This window comes from Diabrotica virgifera, chromosome 5 (genome assembly GCF_917563875.1).
Source record: "Diabrotica virgifera virgifera chromosome 5, PGI_DIABVI_V3a".
NCBI lineage: Eukaryota > Metazoa > Arthropoda > Insecta > Coleoptera > Chrysomelidae > Diabrotica > Diabrotica virgifera.
The window spans coordinates 241,589,821-241,611,736 of record NC_065447.1 but is presented as its reverse complement, the minus strand read 5'-3'; the positions used below and the strand labels follow the sequence as shown (position 1 = coordinate 241,611,736).

The 21,916-nt window shown below is 32.9% G+C and overlaps 1 protein-coding gene across 1 annotated transcript in view; it reads right to left on the bottom strand.

Annotated features, from left to right (window-relative positions):
• The window catches only part of LOC114331968 (GTPase-activating Rap/Ran-GAP domain-like protein 3), a 301,406-nt gene that overhangs the window by 118,960 nt on the left and 160,530 nt on the right, over nt 1–21,916 (bottom strand). Inside the window, exon 8 of the mRNA XM_050650939.1 lies at nt 16,608–16,835. Within this exon, the coding sequence (XP_050506896.1) occupies nt 16,608–16,835 (228 nt within the window). The remainder of the gene's footprint in view (nt 1–16,607; nt 16,836–21,916) is intronic.

The window sequence follows — 21,916 nt, the reverse complement described above, 5'->3', positions numbered from 1 at the left end:
TTGAGATTGTGTACTTTTCAATATGATTAAGGCTTGAAACAAAAAATGCCGAACCTGCATTTCGCTCCGTTTTTTAACCCATATGTATATATTTTAGTTAAGTTCGACTCGCCATACATAATGGATTTCATCATGACTTGGTTTAGGATATTGCAATCTCAATACTGAAGGAATATGATGACAAGTTTGTGAATTGTAGAATCAAAATTCTGTGCATATGTTATAGTCAAAGCCCGAATTTCAGGCACTCCTAGGTTTGACTAAGCAATCCTCAGGTCTGACTGACGGTCTTAGTCAAAGCCCGAAATAAATAACAGTTTCGGCCTTTGACTAGTCAAACCTAGGAGAGACTAAGTTGGTCAGGCAAAGGCCGAAATTTAATTTTATGAAATCGGGGTTTGACTAGGCAAACCCCGATCTAGCTTAAAAGATCGTAAATTATTAGATAACGTTTAATAAGACGTCATTTTTTAATTTTGATGTTTATTATTTTTATATTGTCGTAATTAGATTAAAAAAATTAGTGTTTATTCTCAGATGTTGAGACATTATGGCATTTAGATTTGCACAATTAAATACGTTAGACCTTTTTACACTTACATCATTTTGAAAAGCATTTCTTATTTCAGTGGCATTTTATAAAGCCTTGTAATCCAAATTTAGAATCTTTTGTTCTAATTTCTCTTAGAGACAGCTTAACGTCAGAAACATCTTCGAAATTTAGAAAATTCTCTTTGCATTCTCTTATTTGATTTCTTGAAAAAAGTGTGTTTATTGTTCCGTATTTCGTAAAAACTCTATATAAACCGTCAATTGTTTTATCTTGTATGATACCCAAAGAATTTCGAGCATCTCCTTTGGCTGTATCAAAGCTAGGGATCGGTATTGTTACAGTTTTTTCGATCGAAATTGGAGGATTTTTTTTCACTTAATTGTTCCATAGCGTTAGCCTGGGCATAAAGACCTTTAATCGCCTTTTCTTTATTTATTTTAATATTTTCTGTGTGTGCACAACGCATGCATGTAACTTTTCTTTTAAAACCTTCGTAGTATGCACCAAGTGTGCTGTCAGCGTATACAACATGTACCACCTGACTACAAATTATGCACGTATGTGCGTCAGAGCTCTCTTTTTGGCAAATACAACAAACCACATCTGAAGAAGTAATCTGAATTGTTTGACCATTTTCTTCCTCTCCTAGTGACGACGGTCCAGGGACTTTGTTAGTATTATGGTGATCCTTAGTTTCTTCTCCGATTGCAATATCTTTTTTCACAGTTGACGGTAAAACAATTGACTGTTTATATAGAGTTGGTATGAAATAAGGAAAAGTAAACACACTTTTTCAAGAAATCAAATAAGATAATGCAAAGAGAATTTACTTAATTTCGAAGATGTTCCAGACGCTAAGCCGTCTCTAAGAGAAATTAGTACAAAAGATTCTAAATTTGGTGGACAAGGCTTAATAAAATGCTACTGCAATAAGAAATGAATGCTCTTCAAAACTATGTAAGTGTAAAAGGTCTAACGTTATGTGCAAATCTAAATGTCATAATGCCTCAACATGTGACAATAAACACTATTTTCTTATTTTAATTACGACAATATAAAAATAATAAACACTGAATTTAAAAAATTACGTTTTATTAAACCTAATATAACAAATTACGACATTTTATACCTGATCGGGGTTTAACTAGTCAAACCCCGATTTTATAAAATTAAATTTCGGCCTTTGCCTGACCAACTTAGTATCTCCTAGGTTTGACTAGTCAAAGGCCGAAACTGTAATTTATTTCGGGCTTTGACTAAGACCGTCAGTCAGACCTGAGGATTGCCTAGTCAAACCTAGGAGTGCCTGAAATTCGGGCTTTGACTATAACACATACAAAAGCAGTGATATGAATAAAATACTAATATACTAATCAGTTTAACCAAGACTAAAATTATTAACCTATATTTTGGACGTCCTCCGAAAAAGGGCTTTTGCTACGGAAGAGCAATCCATACATATAAAATACTCATGTTACGGAACAAATAATATGGCCTCGGAATAGGACAAACTAGCAAATAACGAAAAGATAAAACACGAATACATGCAAAAAAGATCTTTCTTTACGATGCAACATCTAAAAAGGTAAAAATTTTCTTCGCGAAGTGCAAAAACCCAGATACACAGAACTGTAATCCATAAGCCATTGCTGATGATAATGATGATGATGGATAAAAACTAACACATCGCTCACTATTCTTCTAAAAAGGCTTCCTTTTGTCCTCTATTTGTAATGTACCTATTTGTGGACTTCCTATTTCCAGTCTTATACATACCTCGATTGTTTTTGGATTTTGGTCACCTTCTCCTTCGTCCACACTTTGGATTTTCCTACCATACCATATTTCTTACAATTGATATATAAAATGTTTGTTCCAACTCGATAAAAAACCATGCAGTAACCGTTCAACGCATGCGCACTATATTCTATGCGTTTCAACTAGATTTGTATGATGCACAGAATGATCATTTGTATGATCAAATGATGCACAGAATGATCCAAAATACGTTCCAACTAGAAAATTGGTGATTCCGGAACCGTTCATATAATATGACCAAATCCAAATCGATTCACGAATGTTTGAAGAATTGATAGTTCTGACTCTGACAAGCTCAAAACAAAAAAATTCCGTTTATAGGTTATGTTTATATAAATAAATATATTCTAAAATATATTTCAAAGTTTTAACTAATTTTAGATAACGAAAACGCCTTTTACTAATTTTATAAACTGAATGATATCGAAAACGATAGTGATTTCATCATTGAAGAGCGTTGCAAGCGTTCCAACAGGTATCCAATTTAAAAACTATTCAAAACTGGGGTTGTGGATGAAAAATGGTTGACAAAGAAAAGAAAAAGATTTGTTTTAAATTAAACAAAAGCGTTTCCACTTCTACAGAAAAAATCGTTAAGGGCGTAGGCGCAAATATTACGGCTATCCCTATTTTTTCTTTCTCTACACGGCAAATTACGTGTAGTAAAAACATTAGTTGACAATCACATTGTCATCATTAACATAGAGATGGTTACTTCGTTCAGTTATTGAATGTTCTTGGATAACCGTAACTTATATAGTCGTTTAACCTACTGACCAACCCAACCGAACGGTTCAACTGGCCGCTTATGCCGATGATATTAATATTATGAGTAGAACATCAACAGGAGCACAGTAAACATACGCAGAGTTAAAATCGCAAACAAAATAATGATACAGACGAGAAGAAAAAATATAGTCCCACAAAACATTATACATGCAGATGACACTGAAACGGTTGGAAAGTTTACATACCTGGGAGTAGAACTATATGCCGACGGATCAGAATATGGAGAAATATGAAAGAGAATAACGCAGGCAAACATAGCTTATTTTGCCATCTCCCATATATTTCGGTCTAAAAATGTCCAACGAAATAAAAAGATGAGAATCTATAAAACCTTAATTCGACCAATAGCATGCTATGACAGTGAAGCATGGATCCTGAAAGAAACATCCAAAAACAAACTCGACACATTTGAAAGGAAAGTACCTACTGAGAGGAATACTAGGACCTGTGAGGGAAAACGGAATCTTCAGAAGCCGATACAACAACGAGCTTTATTAACTTTATAAGGAAACACCCCTTTCAGACTTCATTAGAATACAAAGATTGCAATGGGCTGGACATATGATAAGAATGGGAGAGGATAGGCTACCAAAAAGAGCACTGAATGCTAGAATGCAGGGAAAAAGACCGGTTGGAAAACCAATAAAGTGCTGGAAAGACACAGTAAACAGCGACGCACAAGCCATTTTAGGAGTCCGTGTATGGAGAAGAGCAGCCACATACAAGCAAGGGTGGAGACAAAAAATAAAGGAGGCCAAGGCTCAATTTGGGCTGCAGTGCCGTAAAAGAAGAAGAAGAATATAGTCGTTTAAATGATTAATTCCGTTAATTAATAGGATTATTTTTTCACTAACCTTTTATTCAGTGATTACAAAAATTTTTATACTATACAATAAAAACTAATATTCGAGAAAAAAGAAAAAGTGATAAAGTGATTTTAATAATATTATGAAAGAAAATAATCGTTTCGTTTCGATTCAATTCGAATCTCTTGCCATCCTCTGACACCTGATGTTTCGGAATCTATTTATTGTCAAAGAGGCTTTGCAAGAAGACCGAATTAGACCATAACGAAACGAAGACGATAGTGCAAATATTAAAATATTAAAATATTAAAATATTAAAATATTAAAATATTAAAATATTAAAATATTAAAATATTAAAATATTAAAATATTAAAATATTAAAATATTAAAATATTAAAATATTAAAATATTAAAATATTAAAATATTAAAATATTAAAATATTAAAATATTAAAATATTAAAATATTAAAATATTAAGACATTAAAATATTAAAATATTAAAATATTAAAATATTAAAATATTAAAATATTAAAATATTAAAATATTAAAATATTAAAATATTAACATATTAAAATATTAAAATATTAACATATTAAAATATTAAAATATTAAAATATTAACATATTAAAATATTAAAATATTAAAATATTAAAATATTAAAATATTAAAATAATAAAATATTAAAATATTAAAATATTAAAATATTAAAATATTAAAATATTAAAATATTAAAATATTAAAATATTAAAATATTAAAATATTAAAATATTAAAATATTAAAATATTAAAATATTAAAATATTAAAATATTAAAATATTAAAATATTAAAATATTAAAATATTAAAATATTAAAATATTAAAATATTAAAATATTAAAATATCAAAATATTAAAATATTAAAATATTAAAACATTAAAATACTAAAATATTACAATATTAAAATATCAAAATACTAAAACATTAAAGTATTAAAATATTAAAATATTAAAATATTAAAGTACTAAAATATCAAAATACTAAAATATTATAATATTAAAATATTAAAATATTAAAATATTAAAATATTAAAATAAAATATTAAAATAGTAAAATATTAAAATATTAAAATATTAAAATATTAAAATATTAAAATATTAAAATATTAAAATATTAAAATATTAAAATATTAAAATATTAAAATATTTGCACTGGAGTATGGTTAGACTGTTCTCTAACGGGGAACAATGAAATGAGTAAAATAATATAATATCAATAATAATGAGTGTAATATTATATTGTTATTATGGAACGCTTAGATAAATTTTGAATATCTTTAACAACACAATATAGGATCACAGAATATACCCTGGTATATCCTGTGCTTGGATCTTTCATAAATAATAAAAAATAAATAACTTTTTATTAATTTCACGTCTTAAATAAATTATTTATCAAATACACCATCAATATTATTTAATAAACAACTCAAAATTTTCCTCAAGTCGTGTCAAATATTTAGTAGGCTTGTTTTTCACTGTCTTGTCACCACATTCTATTCGACTGAGTGCGTTGTGGCAAAGATAACGAATGTTCGATTTGGAAAATATCACCACGGACCTGGTGTTCATTCTTTTCAAATCATGGAAAAACTACCAAATAAATATTTTTAAAAAATTTAAACGAAGAATGAAAGATTATATCATTCTTCTTTTCTCTTTCTCAATTTTCTCTTCTTTTTCACCCCTGTAACTTATTAAAATAAACATTATAGAAGTTTTCAGGGACTTTCTACCCTCGGTAATGATGTAATCTTTCACTCGACGTTTAAATTTTTCCAAAATACCTATAAGTTTTCTCATGATTCGAGAAAACTGAATGCATTTAAAATGCAACGCAACGAAATTTTGCGCCTACGCTCGTAACAAAAAGGTAGCGTAAAAAACAGATCCGTTGCCGTATGTATATAAAAAAAAATTTAAGAATAGATCGTATAATTGTTTTTTCTCTGGGTCTCGTACTTATAAAAGAAAGGCATGTTTTGTTTGTCAAATAGATTACGCAGGGAACAATTTAATTTTCTATTATTCATCACAGAGTTCACAACGATGCCGATGTTGCGTAATTTAATACACATTAGACTATTTTCCAATGTGTAGCAGAAATGGGGTTTAGGGTAACCCAATTACCCGGAGCCAAATTCGAGGAGACGTGGAGAATAGGAGGTCCACACGCTCCTGACAGCATATGGCGTGTACGTGGCGCCAGGAACAATACAAGCTATCTTAGTGTCATTGTTTCGGATCCAATTCAACTTTAATAAAACTCCTTTTTCCGTAATGGCATATAAATATTCGACGTTTTCTGTATTCTAAAAGAATTCGGAAATTTTAAGTTGAGGATCTTAGATAAAAACAAAAAATGGATATTATCAGGATGCATCGCATTAAATAGACCAGAACCGATAATTTTTGAGACTAAAAAAATAGTGACAGTACGAAACCAAGTGCAAAAGAAAGAAAATATTGTAGCACTTTCGCAAAATATAAATATTGTTGAAAAATTAATACATTTTTCCTAACTCTGTTTCTTCTCGTATACTAAACCAATATTTTACTTACCAAAGCCTAGCCACTGTCGAACAATGGACTGTTTATTGATACAATGTCGTGTAAACAATGAATAATATAAAATGAATTAAAAACTGCAGATCGCCTGAGTAGTTATACATCCGAGCGTCGGTTTATACTCAACAAATAATTCTTTGAACCAACCACCTCTCCAACAATCCAAAATCACTTTGTTTCTGGCATACTGAGAAGACGGCAGTTTCTATCGCTACGTGGTAGCAACCGCTAGCCACCACATTCCACGAGGGTATTTAATGTTTCTGTAAACTTACATTGTTGCGATGTTGCCTAACTTAATACACATTAGACCAGTGGTTCTCAACCTATTTGAATCATGTACCACACCTCACACAACAGCTGCAAAGGGAAGTCTCGAAAATTAAAAACGTATCAATCAATAAGTACCTGAGAGAACTAACTGATGATGAATGCACCGATTACTCTCTTTGGAAGGCAGCCAAAAAGATAAATAAGCCAGTTCAGCATATACCTCCTTTACGAAAAGAAAACAGAACATGGGCAAGAAATCCCAAAGAGAAAGTGGATGCGTTCGCTGATTATTTAGAAAACATATTTCAACCAAACCCTGGGGAAACTCATGTAGACGATGAACGAGTAGCTACTGATTCTCTTAACATACAACTGACTACTACATAAGAAGTTCAAACATTAATCAAGAACATCAATACATACATTTTAGGAGACATGAACGCAAGAGTCGGTAACATAATTATACCAGGAATAAAGCAACGATTCAATGAAGACAACAAAAATGAAAATGGAGAACTACTTATTAACTTTTGCTCTCAGAACGAATTTCGAATAAACAATACGTTCTTCAGACACAAAGATCAACAAAAATATACATTCCAAAATACAAGAGGACACAGATCCGTTATTGATTATATATTGACAAACAGAAACATCCACCACTCTCAAGTACTAGACATACGATGTTTAAGTGCAGCTAATATTGGAAGCGATCACAACCTAGTACTTGGAAAAATCAGAATAGAGCTACAAAGAAACAGGAAAGAAGACCCTGTTGAATGTGAGACAAGAATAAAGGTAGAACAGCTACGAGACTTGTCAACACGAGATCTATACCAGAGAAGATTGCAAAAAGTACTGAATGAAAACTACATTACAACGGATGAAGACATAGAAGAAAGTTGGAGGAAGATCAGAGATAATATCAAAATGGCAGCAACGGAAGCACTTGGAGAACGTAAGATAAGTAAACATATACGAAAGAAAAGGAAAACTCCATGGTTCTGTGAAAAAATAAAAATAAAATGCCAAGAAAAAAGAAAATCTACCTAGAATACAAGTCCAAAAGAACGAGACAAACATATGAAGAATATAAAAGAGTACGAAATGAATTAAACTCAATAGTAAGAAGGAAGAAAACAGAACATTGGGAAGCATTTTCAAAAGAGATGGAGCACGACTTTTATGGGATGCAAAGGGAAATGTGGAAAATGATAAGAGGTCAAAGAGCAGAGATGAAGGAATTGATAGAAGTAAAACATATTGATACAAATACATGGACAACTTACCTAAAAAACCTTTATCAAACAGCTAATCACAAAGAACTGGAAACACCACGATTAGAATCGGATGAGAAAACAGAAATTAAAGAGGAAGATATAAAGAACGCCTTAAAAAAGATGAAAAATCGAAAAGCTCCTGGAAAAGATGGAATAGCTAATGAACTTTTAAAGTACGGAGGAGATAGACTTCACAAAGAACTGAATATCTTTATAAGTAAAATAATAAATACAGGAAGAATTCCAGAAGAATGGAGAACCACTCAAATGATAGCGTTATTTAAGAAAGGTGATAGGGCAGACCCCAGTAACTATAGAGGGATAAATTTACTGAGCACTATACTGAAACTCACAACAAAAATACTTATGGAGAAAATAATGGCGTGCATAAATATATCGGATGAACAACAAGGATTTAGAAGTGGAAGATCATGTAACGATGCAGTTTTTGTGATAAGGCAAATAGCGGAGAAATCATTAGAATATAACAAACCAGCCTTTTTCTGTTTCATAGACCTAGAGAAAGCGTTTGATAGAATCCAATTAAAAGATGTGATACACCTTCTATATGAGAAAAATTTACCACTGGATATCATAAAACTGATAGAAAACATATATGTAAGAAATAAAATAGAGATGAAAGTCAATGGAATAATAACAGAACCCATAGAAACAAACACAGGAATCCGGCAAGGAGATTCACTAAGCCCTCTACTGTTTAACATAATATTGGATGCAATAATAAAACAAGTGAAGAAAAAAAGAGGGTACAAAATGGGCAATAGAGAGATAAAAATACTCTGTTACGCTGATGACACCGTGTTAGTAGCAGAGTGCGAAGACGACCTACAAAGATTATTGCATGAGTTCAACATTAACGCAAAAGAAATGAATATGAAAATATTAGTCCAAAAAACAAAAAGCTTAGTAATTACCAAAGAACCAATAAGATGCAAATTGGACTTAGACAATCAAATTATACAACAAGTAATGACTTTGAAATATCTGGGAATTAATCTATCAGCCGACAACAATATCGAAGAAGAGGTAAAAGACCAAATAATTAAAGCCAGTAGAACGGCCGGATGCCTAAACGACACAATTTGGAAAAACAAACACCTAATATTGGAAACAAAGGCCCGAATATATAAGTCAGTTATTAGGCCAGTTATGACTTACACGGCCGAAACAAGACCAGATACAAGCAAAACACGAAGACATCTGGAAATTAACGAAATGAAGATCTTAAGAAGGATTGCTGGAAAAGGACTACAGGATAGGGTAAGAAGTGAGGAAATCAGACGCATATGTGGAGTAGACAATATAAATACCTGGGTAAAGAACAGAAAAGAAGAGTGGAATGAGCACATAAGCAGGATGTCTGAATCAAGGATAGTAAGAATAGCCAGGGACAAGTCACCGTTAGGCAGGAGAAGTATAGGACGCCCAAGGGAAAGATGGAATCACAACTTAGGGGCAGAATGAAAGGCACCTTTGAAGAAAAACAGGCAGTACTGCCTATATAAAATAAGAAGAAGAAGAAGAAGAAGAAGAAGAAGAAGAAGATCAATACAACACAATTTTTTTAATTATTTTTGGTACCACCTACTAGGTATCTAGCTAGACAATCCAATTAACTACAAATATGCTGGATTTTGGCTATGTTTTTGTGTTTTGTGTACCACCGCAAATAATGATATGTAACACCAGTGGTACATGTACCACATATTGAGAGGCCCTTTATTAGACTATTTTCCAATGTATAGCAGAAATGGGGTTTAGGGTAACCCGATTACCCGGAGCCAAATTCGAGGAGACGTGGAGAATAGGAGGTCCACACGCTCCTGACAGCATATGGCGTGTACGTGGCGCCAGGAACAATACAAGATATCTTAGGGCCATTGTTTCGGATCCAATTCAACTTTAATAAAACTCCTTTTTCCGTAATGGCATATAAATGTTCAACGTTTTCTGTATTCTAAAATAATTCGGACATTTTAAGTTGAGGATCTTAGATAAAAACAAAAAATGGATATTATCAGGATGCATCGCATTAAATAGGCCAGAACCGATAATTTTTGAGACTAAAAAAATAGTGACAGTACGAAACCAAGTGCAAAAGAAAGAAAATATTGTAGCACCTTCGCAAAATATAAATATTGTTGAAAAATTAATACATTTTTCCTAACTCTGTTTCTTCTCGTATACTAAACCAATATTTTACTTACCAAAGCCTAGCCACTGTCGAACAATGGACTGTTTATTGAGACAAGGTTGTGTAAACAATGAGTAATATAAAATGAATTCAAAATTGCAGATCGCCTGAGTAGTTATACATCCGAGCGTCGGTTTATACTCAACAAATAATTCTTTGAACCAACCACCTCTCCAACAATCCAAAATCACTTTGTTTCTGGCATACTGAGAAGACGGCAGTTTCTTTCGCTACGTGGTAGCAACCGCTAGCCACCACATTCCACGAGGGTATTTAAGGTTTGTGTAAACTTACATTGTTGCGATGTTGCCTAACTTAATACACATTAGACCAGTGGTTCTCAACCTATTTGAATCATGTACCACACCTCACACAACAGCTGCAAAGGGAACTCTCGAAAATTAAAAACGAATCAATCAATAAGTACCTGAGAGAACTAACTGATGATGAATGCACCGATTACTCTCTTTGGAAGGCAGCCAAAAAGATAAATAAGCCAGTTCAGCATATACCTCCTTTACGAAAAGAAAACAGAACATGGGCAAGAAATCCCAAAGAGAAAGTGGATGCGTTCGCTGATTATTTAGAAAACATATTTCAACCAAACCCTGGGGAAACTCATGTAGACGATGAACGAGTAGCTACTGATTCTCTTAACATACAACTGACTACTACATAAGAAGTTCAAACATTAATCAAGAACAGCAATACATACATTTTAGGAGACATGAACGCAAGAGTCGGTAACATAATTATACCAGGAATAAAGCAACGATTCAATGAAGACAAAAAAAATGAAAATGGAGAACTACTTATTAACTTTTGCTCTCAGAACGAATTTCGAATAAACAATACGTTCTTCAGACACAAAGATCAACAAAAATATACATTCCAAAATACAAGAGGACACAGATCCGTTATTGATTATATATTGACAAACAGAAACATCCACCACTCTCAAGTACTAGACATACGATGTTTAAGTGCAGCTAATATTGGAAGCGATCACAACCTAGTAATTGGAAAAATCAGAATAGAGCTACAAAGAAACAGGAAAGAAGACCCTGTTGAATGTGAGACAAGAATAAAGGTAGAACAGCTACGAGACTTGTCAACACGAGATCTATACTAGAGAAGACTGCAAAAAGTACTGAATGAAAACTACATTACACCGGATGAAGACATAGAAGAAAGTTGGAGGAAGATCAGAGATAATATCAAAATGGCAGCAACGGAAGCACTTGGAGAACGTAAGATAAGTAAACATATACGAAAGAAAAGGAGAACTCCATGGTTCTGTGAAGAAATAAAAATAAAATGCCAAGAAAAAAAGAAAATCTACCTAGAATACAAGTCCAAAAGAACGAGACAAACATATGAAGAATATAAAAGAGTACGAAATGAATTAAACTCAATAGTAAGAAGGAAGAAAACAGAACATTGGGAAGCATTTTCAAAAGAGATGGAGCACGACTTTTATGGGATGCAAAGGGAAATGTGGAAAATGATAAGAGGTCAAAGAGCAGAGATGAAGGAATTGATAGAAGTAAAACATATTGATACAAATAAAAATTGATAAAGAGGAAGATATAAAGAACGCCTTAAAAAAGATGAAAAATCGAAAAGCTCCTGGGAAAGATGGAATAGCTAATGAACTTTTAAAGTACGGAGGAGATAGACTTCACAAAGAACTGAATATCTTTATAAGTAAAATAATAAATACAGGAAGAATTCCAGAAGAATGGAGAACCACTCAAATGATAGCGTTATTTAAGAAAGGTGATAGGGCAGACCCCAGTAACTATAGAGGGATAAATTTACTGAGCACTATACTGAAACTCACAACAAAAATACTTATGGAGAAAATAATGGCGTGCATAAATATATCGGATGAACAACAAGGATTTAGAAGTGGAAGATCATGTAACGATGCAGTTTTTGTGATAAGGCAAATAGCGGAGAAATCATTAGAATATAACAAACCAGCCTTTTTCTGTTTCATAGACCTAGAGAAAGCGTTTGATAGAATCCAATTAAAAGATGTGATACACCTTCTATATGAGAAAAATGACCACTGGATATCATAAAACTGATAGAAAACATATATGTAAGAAATAAAATAGAGATGAAAGTCAATGGAATAATAACAGAACCCATAGAAACAAACACAGGAATCCGGCAAAGAGCTTCACTAAGCTCTCTACTGTTTAACATAATATTGGATGCAATAATAAAACAAGTGAAGAAAAAAAGAGGGTACAAAATGGGCAATAGAGAGATAAAAATACTCTGTTACGCTGATGACACCGTGTTAGTAGCAGAGTGCGAAGACGACCTACAAAGATTATTGCATGAGTTCAACATTAACGCAAAAGAAATGAATATGAAAATATCAGTCCAAAAAACAAAAAGCTTAGTAATTGCCAAAGAACCAATAAGATGCAAATTGGAGTTAGACAATCAAATTATACAACAAGTAATGACTTTGAAATATCTGGGAATTAATCTATCAGCCGACAACAATATCGAAGAAGAGGTAAAAGACCAAATAATTAAAGCCAGTAGAACGGCCGGATGCCTAAACGACACAATTTGGAAAGACAAACACCTAAGATTGGAAACAGAGGCCCGAATATATAAGTCAGTTATTAGGCCAGTTATGACTTACACGGCCGAAACAAGACCAGATACAAGCAAAACACGAAGACATCTGGAAACCAACGAAATGAAGATCTTAAGAAGGATTGCTGGAAAAGGACTACAGGATAGGGTAAGAAGTGAGGAAATCAGACGCATATGTGGAGTAGACAATATAAATACCTGGGTAAAGAACAGAAAAGAAGAGTGGAATGAGCACATAAGCAGGATGTCTGAATCAAGGATAGTAAGAATAGCCAGGGACAAGTCACCGTTAGGCAGGAGAAGTATAGGACGCCCAAGGGAAAGATGGAATGACAACTTAGGGGCAGAATGAAAGGCACCTTTGAAGAAAAACAGGCAGTACTGCCTATATAAAATAAGAAGAAGAAGAAGAAGAAGAAGAAGAAGAAGAAGAAGAAGAAGATCAATACAACACAATTTTTTTAATTATTTTTGGTACCACCTACTAGGTATCTAGCTAGACAATCCAATTAACTACAAATATGCTGGATTTTGGCTATGTTTTTGTGTTTTGTGTACCACCGCAAATAATGATATGTAACACCAGTGGTACATGTACCACATATTGAGAGGCCCTTTATTAGACTATTTTCCAATGTATAGCAGAAATGGGGTTTAGGGTAACCCGATTACCCGGAGCCAAATTCGAGGAGACGTAGAGGATAGTAGGTCCACACGCTCCTGACAGCATATGGCGTGTACGTGGCGCCAGGAACAATACAAGATATCTTAGGGCCATTGTTTCGGATCCAATTCAACTTTAATAAAACTTCCATTTCCTTAATGGCATATAAATGTTCGACGTTTTTTGTATTCTACAAGAATTCGGATATAATTTAAAATTGAGGATATTAGATAAAAAGTTAGTAAAATATTCCAGGGTAGATAATTTTTCAGATTAAAAAAATAGTAATAGGATGAAACCCATTGTAAAAGGAAGGAAATATTTTTGCAATTTAAAAATTTTATATAAACATTGTAGAAATATCAACATATTTTGTGTCACTTTTGTTTCTCCTCATATAGTTATCCAATATTTCCCTTACCAAAGCCTATCCACTGTCCAAAAATGGACTTTTTTTGGATACCATGTTGTGTGAACAATGAATAATAGATACCGAAAAAAAAAATTACAGATCGCTTAGGTCGTTATATACCCATGCGTCCATTCATACACAAAAACAATTCTTTTAACCAATCGCCATTCCGACAACCCAAACTCACTCTGTACCTGGCCTGCTGAGAAGACGGTGGTGTCTTTCGCTACGTGGTAGCAAGTGCTAGCCTCCAAATTTCACGAGGGCATTCAAGGTTTATGTAAACTTACATTGTTGGTGTAAGTACCGTTACTTGTATAACATTGTTATATACACTAAGCATCAAAATTAACGCACCATCTTAAAAATGGGACATTTTGATGTCTCGTATTTCCTAAACCTGTTGTCCGATTTTAGTGATTTTTTTTAGTATATTATAACTTTATTCTTCAAGAATATCGACGTAATAACATTATTGCTAAACAGGTAAGTGTCATTGTATACCGGGTGTTACAATGATAGTGTATTTTTCCTCAAAGTTTGGAACACTCTGTGGAATATTCTAGCGTATATAAAATATTGAAATTAAAACCCAACTATAGCCTCATGTTTTCTTAACATACTGTTTTTTTATTCGCTTATGTTGGATAATAAAAAAGTTAGGTACCTACTTTATCAACTAGCCATGTCATTCATCAATGCAGGGTGTCTCTAAATAAGTGCGACAAACTATAAGGGGTAATTCTGCATGAAAAAATAATGACCGTTTGCTTTATAAACATATTATGTCTGCAAATGCTTTGATTCCGAGATACGGGATGTTGCATTTTTTCTTACAAACTGACGATTTAGTTATTGCTTTAAAACTGGTTGAGATATGCAAATGAAATTTGGTAGGTTTTAAGAGGTAGTTATTGCGCATTTTATGACATACAACTAAGAATTTTATATATATCATTGCTCTAAAACCGGTTGAGATATGCTCATATTACCCGTATGCGCGCCAATGGTGAATATAAAATTCTTAATTGTATGTCAAGAAATGTGCAACAACTACCGCTTAAAACCTACCAAATTTCATTTCATTTGCATATCTCAACCAGTTTAAGAGCAATAAATAAATCGTCAGTTTGTAAGAAAAAATTCAACATCCCGTATCTCGGACATATGTTTATAAAACAAACGGTCATTGTTTTTTTTGCAGAATTACCCCTTAAAGTTTGTCGTACTTATTTAGAAACACCCCGCATTGATGAATGACATGGCTAGTTGTTAAAGTACATATCTTTTTTATTATTCCACATAAGTGAATGAATCAAAAAGCCAAATGTTAAGAAAGCCTAACGCTACAGTTGAGTTTTAATTTCAATATTTTATATACACTACAATATTCCACAGGGTCTTCCAAACTTTGAGGAAAAAACACACTATCAGTATACAATAGCACTTACCTCTTTAACAATATTATTATATCGATATTCTTGAAGAATAAAGCTATAATATACTAAAAAATCACTTAAATCGGACAACAGGTTTAGGAAATACGAGATATTAAAAATGTCCCATTTTTAAGGTGGTGCGTTAATTTTGATGCTTAGTGTATATTTTGTTGTGAATGTATATTGTTTTGCCGAACTATTTCTGATTATGTCACGATTTGAATAGTTTTACCGATAAGAACTATGTTTTAAGTCTAATAGAAAAAAGGTTACTTGGCAAAGTTGTAGGCAATAAAAAGATTTACAACTTCTGTATTTACTTTTTTTTCACAACCTCAAAATATAATATCGTCTCTTAGCTTACAACACCGCATAAGTCATTTTTACCAACTTTAGAGGAGACGAAAAAAACTACATTTTGAAACACCGCCTAAGTTAAAAAAAATACCGTTAGTAAACACCGCTTAAGTAAATGAAGATCATGTCTTTCTATATTAATACGCGTAAGTGAATAAACATTACTTTATTATATAGCTTACCTCTTAATCTTCTATAAAAACTTCTTGGATACTAGGCTTTTCAGCAGTAAAACTTGTCACAGAGTAAAAATTACAGAGCGACTTGTGCGGTGTTGACCATGATACAGGTGTTGACAACTTGCACGGTGTCACTAATTTTTGAATTACGGCATCTGATTGACTGAAATCTAAATCATGTGACAAATGGTTAGATGCGCAATGAGCAGACCTATCCAACGGTATGTCTATGTCAAAACCGGTAATTTTCGACTTGAGCTAAGGGACGATATGTAAAAAATTTAAATAACCAGTTTTTGTTTTTTTATGTTTATCTTCAATCAACAAATTTATTTCCGAGAAATTTGTTAGAAACTTACCTCTTTATGTCTTAAGCACACTGTAATTTGTTTTTATATAAAATATTTGTTTTACCCCCTATTTTTATTTGACACCGAAAAAGCACACACATTCTTTAAGTGAAATTTTTCATATCTTATCTGAAATTAGCACTTAAAAATTATGTAGAAGACTAAATAAAAATCCTCGTTTAATTTTTGAAGTAATCTCAAAATTCACCAATCTTTTTTACTATAAATATGCTCAAAAAGGATACGTGTAAATTGAGATTTTATACAAGTAGGATTGAACTGCGAATGAGCAGTTTCCGCAGACTCATTTTCAGCATCTATGAAAACGATATTCACGATATCATTTCCGATATGTCGCTTTCTCTCCACTTGCTGCTTGTTGTCTCTCGAATATGGCAACAACGTCGAACAGTGAAACATGATCTCGTGCCCCTCGTATATAGTGTACACGGAAAATTTACCTGTCATATCACCTGAAACAAGAATAACAAATAAATATGTAACACACTAGAATTTATAGTAAAACGGGTCATATTACCCGTGTGCGCGCCAATGGTGAATATTAAATTCTTAGTTGTACGTCAAAAACTGCGCAATAACTACGTCTCTAAACCCGCCAAATTTCATTTGCGTATCTCAACCGGTTTTAGAGCAATAAGTAAATAATCAGTTTGTAAGAATATCAATATCTCGGACACGACATCAAAATTTCTAGACAAAAACAGATCCAAGAGATAGATAGAAGGATTGGTGTAGGCTGGGCAGCATTTGCAGATTGAAAGACATATTCAGCAGTGAAATTCCTTTAAGCCTTAAAAGAAAAGTATACAATCAATGTGTTTTTCCAGTCATTACGTAGGTTCGTAGGTACGAAGCTGAAACACTAATATTAACCAAAGCAAGGGTGTCAAAGCTTAGAATAGCACAGCGGAAAATGAAAAGATCCATTCTAGGAATAAGACTTGCGGATCGAGTGAGAAATTTAGAAATAAGGCAAAACAAGGGTGTGCAAGATATCATAGAAAGAATTACCAGATTAAAATGGAGTTTCGCCGGACATATAGCGAGACTACAAGATGGCAGGTGAACAAAAAGATTGTTAGAATTGAGACCTAGCATGAACAAGAGAAGCAGAGGCAGATCACCAACACGCTGAACAGACGACATAAAAAGAATAGATGGTAAATGGATGCAATTAGCACAAGATCGAACTTCCTGGAGACATTCTGATGAGGTTTATGTCCTGCAGTGGACAAAAGAAGAAGCTGGATGATGATGATGATGATGATGATGATGATAATGATGATGATTGTAAGAACAATTTCAACACCCCTATCTCGGAAACATACCTTTATAAAGCAAACTGTCATTATTTTTCATGAAGAATTACCCTTTAAACGCTGCCATACCTACTTATTTAAAAACAGCCTGTATTGATGAAAGACATGGTGGTAGGGGAGCAAAGTATCCTAAATTTGCAGTTACTCGAGCGCTATGGGGACCTGTTGGGTTGTGATGAGTAGGTCCTAAAACCAAAAAAAGTTAAGTAAAGTTTTCCAATTTAGTGAGGACTTTCCATTTTAATTTAATTTTCCATTTCCAATAATCGTTTTTTAGATTATAGCATCATCTATTCATATTTCGAAAAAATGTCTCAAATAAAAGTTACTTATTTTTACGTATGGAATCCAAATCTGCAATAAAAAATGGGGGCTCCAATTTAAGATTTTAAAGTAACCCCCTATTTTGTGCTATTCGATAGATTTTTCAAAAATATTGAATAAGTGTATTTTCCAGTTTTTCGATCTGATGTTCATTTCGCGAAATATCGCGGGATTCGTATTTAAAGTAAATTTACCCGCCACCCTCTCCGTGGAAAGTCGTGTTTGGTATCATTCCATAGATTTTTGAAAACTATTGAGTACGTATTTTTTAGTTTTTCGATCTGTCATTCATTTCGCGAAATATTCGCTTTTTTCTTGTAAAACTTTGAGATTCACACATTTCCTTACGCCCCTCTCAAATCGTCAGATTTTTGAAATGTACACTGTTTTGCATGTACTTAACTTACCTTATCTTAATCTGACGGTTTCGAGTTTTTCTAAGGATATATTTTTTTTGGGCACCCCTTAACGAACTCCCCTGCATTAAGAGCCAATATATGATAGAGGTACATTTTCAGGGTACAAAGTTTCTACTCATGTAATAATCTGATGCGCTCGAGTAACTGCAAAAATCGCCGCTTGGGCTCCCCCAAGGCTAGTTGTTAAAGTATCTAACTTTTTTATGGTCCAACATAAGCGAATGAATAAAAAAACAGAATGTTGAGAAAACATGAAACTATAGTTGGATTTTAATTTCAGTATTTTAAAATGCTAGAATATTCCACAGGGTGATGCGCACTTTGAAAAAAAAACACAGTTTGATTGGTATAAAAAATACACCCGGTATACAATGAAAGTTTATCTGTTTAGCAACAATATTATTACAGTAATATTACATCGGACAAGAGGACAATTAAATCGGACAAGAGGATTAGGAAATTCGAAACATCAAAAATTACCCATTTTTAAAGTGAGCGGTTAATTTTGCCGGTAAGTGTATTTAGAGATGAAAAGGTAGTTAAAATTAATTTGGTATCAAGTACATTCTTAAAATAATACACTTGTGACGTACTTAGAGATTTCTTTGATTCTGTAACAAGTTCTTGTTTGCAAAATTGTATACAATATCTGACGTGATATCAAATTGCTTTCAAAACTGGATCTGTTATCAACCTCCTACCTGCCATCCAATTTGCATAATATACGATCCTCCTAATCTTAATATTGACTCAAACTCAAACCTATATCGAGCTGTCGATACAACGGTATTTGATTTCAGTGAGCCGTGTCTTCTCTACATAACTAAACAATCTGCAGTCTCGTATCGATTTTGATTCAAAACGGACGACAATGTAAACCTCAACAACTAATTGAATTGCAGATAATGATCATTTTCGTGTCTAAACACTAATCAATCCCGTATACGATTAAGTTTTTTACAAGTTTATTAAGTGTCTGAACTTATGTGTTTATTCATTATCATTCATTATTTAACCCTTAACCGGACACGTGCCTTCTGACAGACTGTAGCATAAACATAGTCTAAAGATTATTGCGAACAACTCCACTCACGGGCATCAGCGTCATATATTTACACTATTGGTTACTTAGCAGTCGCCTGAGTTACAATTACTGATATCTATGAATCCACAAGAATCTGAGAATATGTGTTTAAAATTTAATTTAACCCTTAAGGCAAGCGTCGACAGACCCGCATCGGACGCATCGTACGCAACGGATTTTAGTTTGCCTTGTACAAAAACTTATGTACCTGCGTCCACTGACCCGCATCGTACGGATCGCACCATCGGGAATGCCGAAGGGTTGCTTCGATAGGCAACTTTTGCGATGCGTGCCGATGAATCATTCGGAATGCCGATTAGTGGACGCACCCCACGGAATTTCGCTTGGGCCAGTGGGAGCTAATATACGGCTATTTGCATTTTGACGATCGTCTTGTCCATAATGAAACAAGTAAACTCAGTTTTAACTATTATTTCTGTGCTCTGTGCGTAAAGAGAGTTAAGTCCTAAAATACTGTTTTGAGATAATCGCGTTTAAAGTTTGCAATAATAGGTTCGAGTTATACTTTTGGAGTTTTACACGAATGCATCGCTCAAATTTCTTTTAAATACTTTTGATCAATTAAATATTTATTTCTTTCAATAACATAATCTATATATAATATAAATAAACCATATAACTATTATAAAAAAAATAATATACTTTTTCTTACATGGACTTAACACAATTTGCACAAATATCATGAAGTTGACACGCTAAACGCATAATACAAACTATTACAAAAAGCATAAAAAATAATATTTAATAATAATGGGGATTCTTAAGACCAAAAAGCAGGTTTTAATAAATAATAATAAACATAAACCAAGTAAGTAATAATACAAAGTAAATAAAATAATACAAAAAATAAATAAAAACTGATATGGAAAACAAATCAATATTTTTTAAGTTTTATTATTTAGTACATATTTACATTTTTCCCTTCTTCCTGACAGTTTGTTTCGTTGATATATTTTCTTGGCAACTGTCATTTTTTCGTGGTTTTCACATTTGCTTCCTTTTTTTGTAAATTAATTGCACTATCTCTTCACTTTCTTCATCAGGAATGTCATCAGTGTAGGTATCTTCTGCTTCATGTGAGGTTATTAAGTCTTTATAGAATTAGTTAAATACGGGTGAAATGTATGGAAGCAGGTTGAGGAGGTCATTTTTTTTCTTCTTAGGTATAGGATTTTGTCCTGGGTGACGTAAATTAGGGTCCGTTTTGCTGATGGTTTTTGCCTCTTTTTTTGAAAATATTGCATTGAAACGGTTGATTAAGGTCTAAAGAATTCCTATAATAAATTATTCCTGGCTCGTTTTTGACAAAGGTTTTTAGCAGCTTAGTCATAGAAGCTATCTTGATTTATCTCCTTCACCACGAAAGGGCGTTTCTTATCAGTGCTTTGTATAAGTTCGGCCCAATCATGAGGATGGTGAAACATCCAGCATAAGCTGTTTTATTTTTTTCAAAAAGGGCGTGTGATGTATTACACTCAATGTTTGTGTGGCTAGATCTAAAAAATGTATGATTAATCTCTTCCAAATTAATAGAATTTTGCAGGGCTACCATGCACATAGCTGCTACATGAGTATTCTTGTTTTGACCACCACATGTATCTCAGTACATGGTCAAACTTTTCACAACAGGCTTTAAAGTTTAGAAATAAATTTGTATAATATATATAAGCCAACTTCATTAGCACCTCTGCCAGCTACACCTTCATGCCAAAGGTAACAGTAAGTTGTGCCATCACTGCAGTCGTAGACTGTTATATTAAAAGTCCAAAGTTGACGTTTGTCGAATGCTACAGAACTGTGCACGAGTCGAGTGGGAAAGCATTGCTGCATGTCAAATGTCAGAGTTTTGGTTGAATCGTTAACTTTTGAATTTCCTTTGTCTAACTTTTTACTTATACGCATACTCCGCGTTATTCTTCATATTATAGTGTCACTATAGTCAAATGTGGAAAAACAATTTTTTTCTCACAATCTCGTCTTGAGTAGTGGCTTTCATAATCTGGGATTCCAATTAAAAATTGGTTTACTTTATTTCTTTCTTCTTCAGTTATAAAAGATTTTCTAAAATTTTCTCTTTCATCCAGTTGGATTACGCCCGAAGAAGATGATCTTTTCTTTTGAATAATAGTTTATAGGTATCTCCCACTTTCTCCAAATAGGTACTTTTAGTAAAATAGCCAAATCCACTTTAAAGGCGCTCGGTGTACAGATAATCAACGTAATAACTTATATATTATTAGTGTATAGTGTGTTAAGCCGCAAATTTGTGGGACTTAACACACTGTACACTACTTCTGTCTTCCTGTTTCTTAAATAACGTGTAGTGTAAAGAGTGATATGTCTAATTTCAGGACTTAACACGCTTT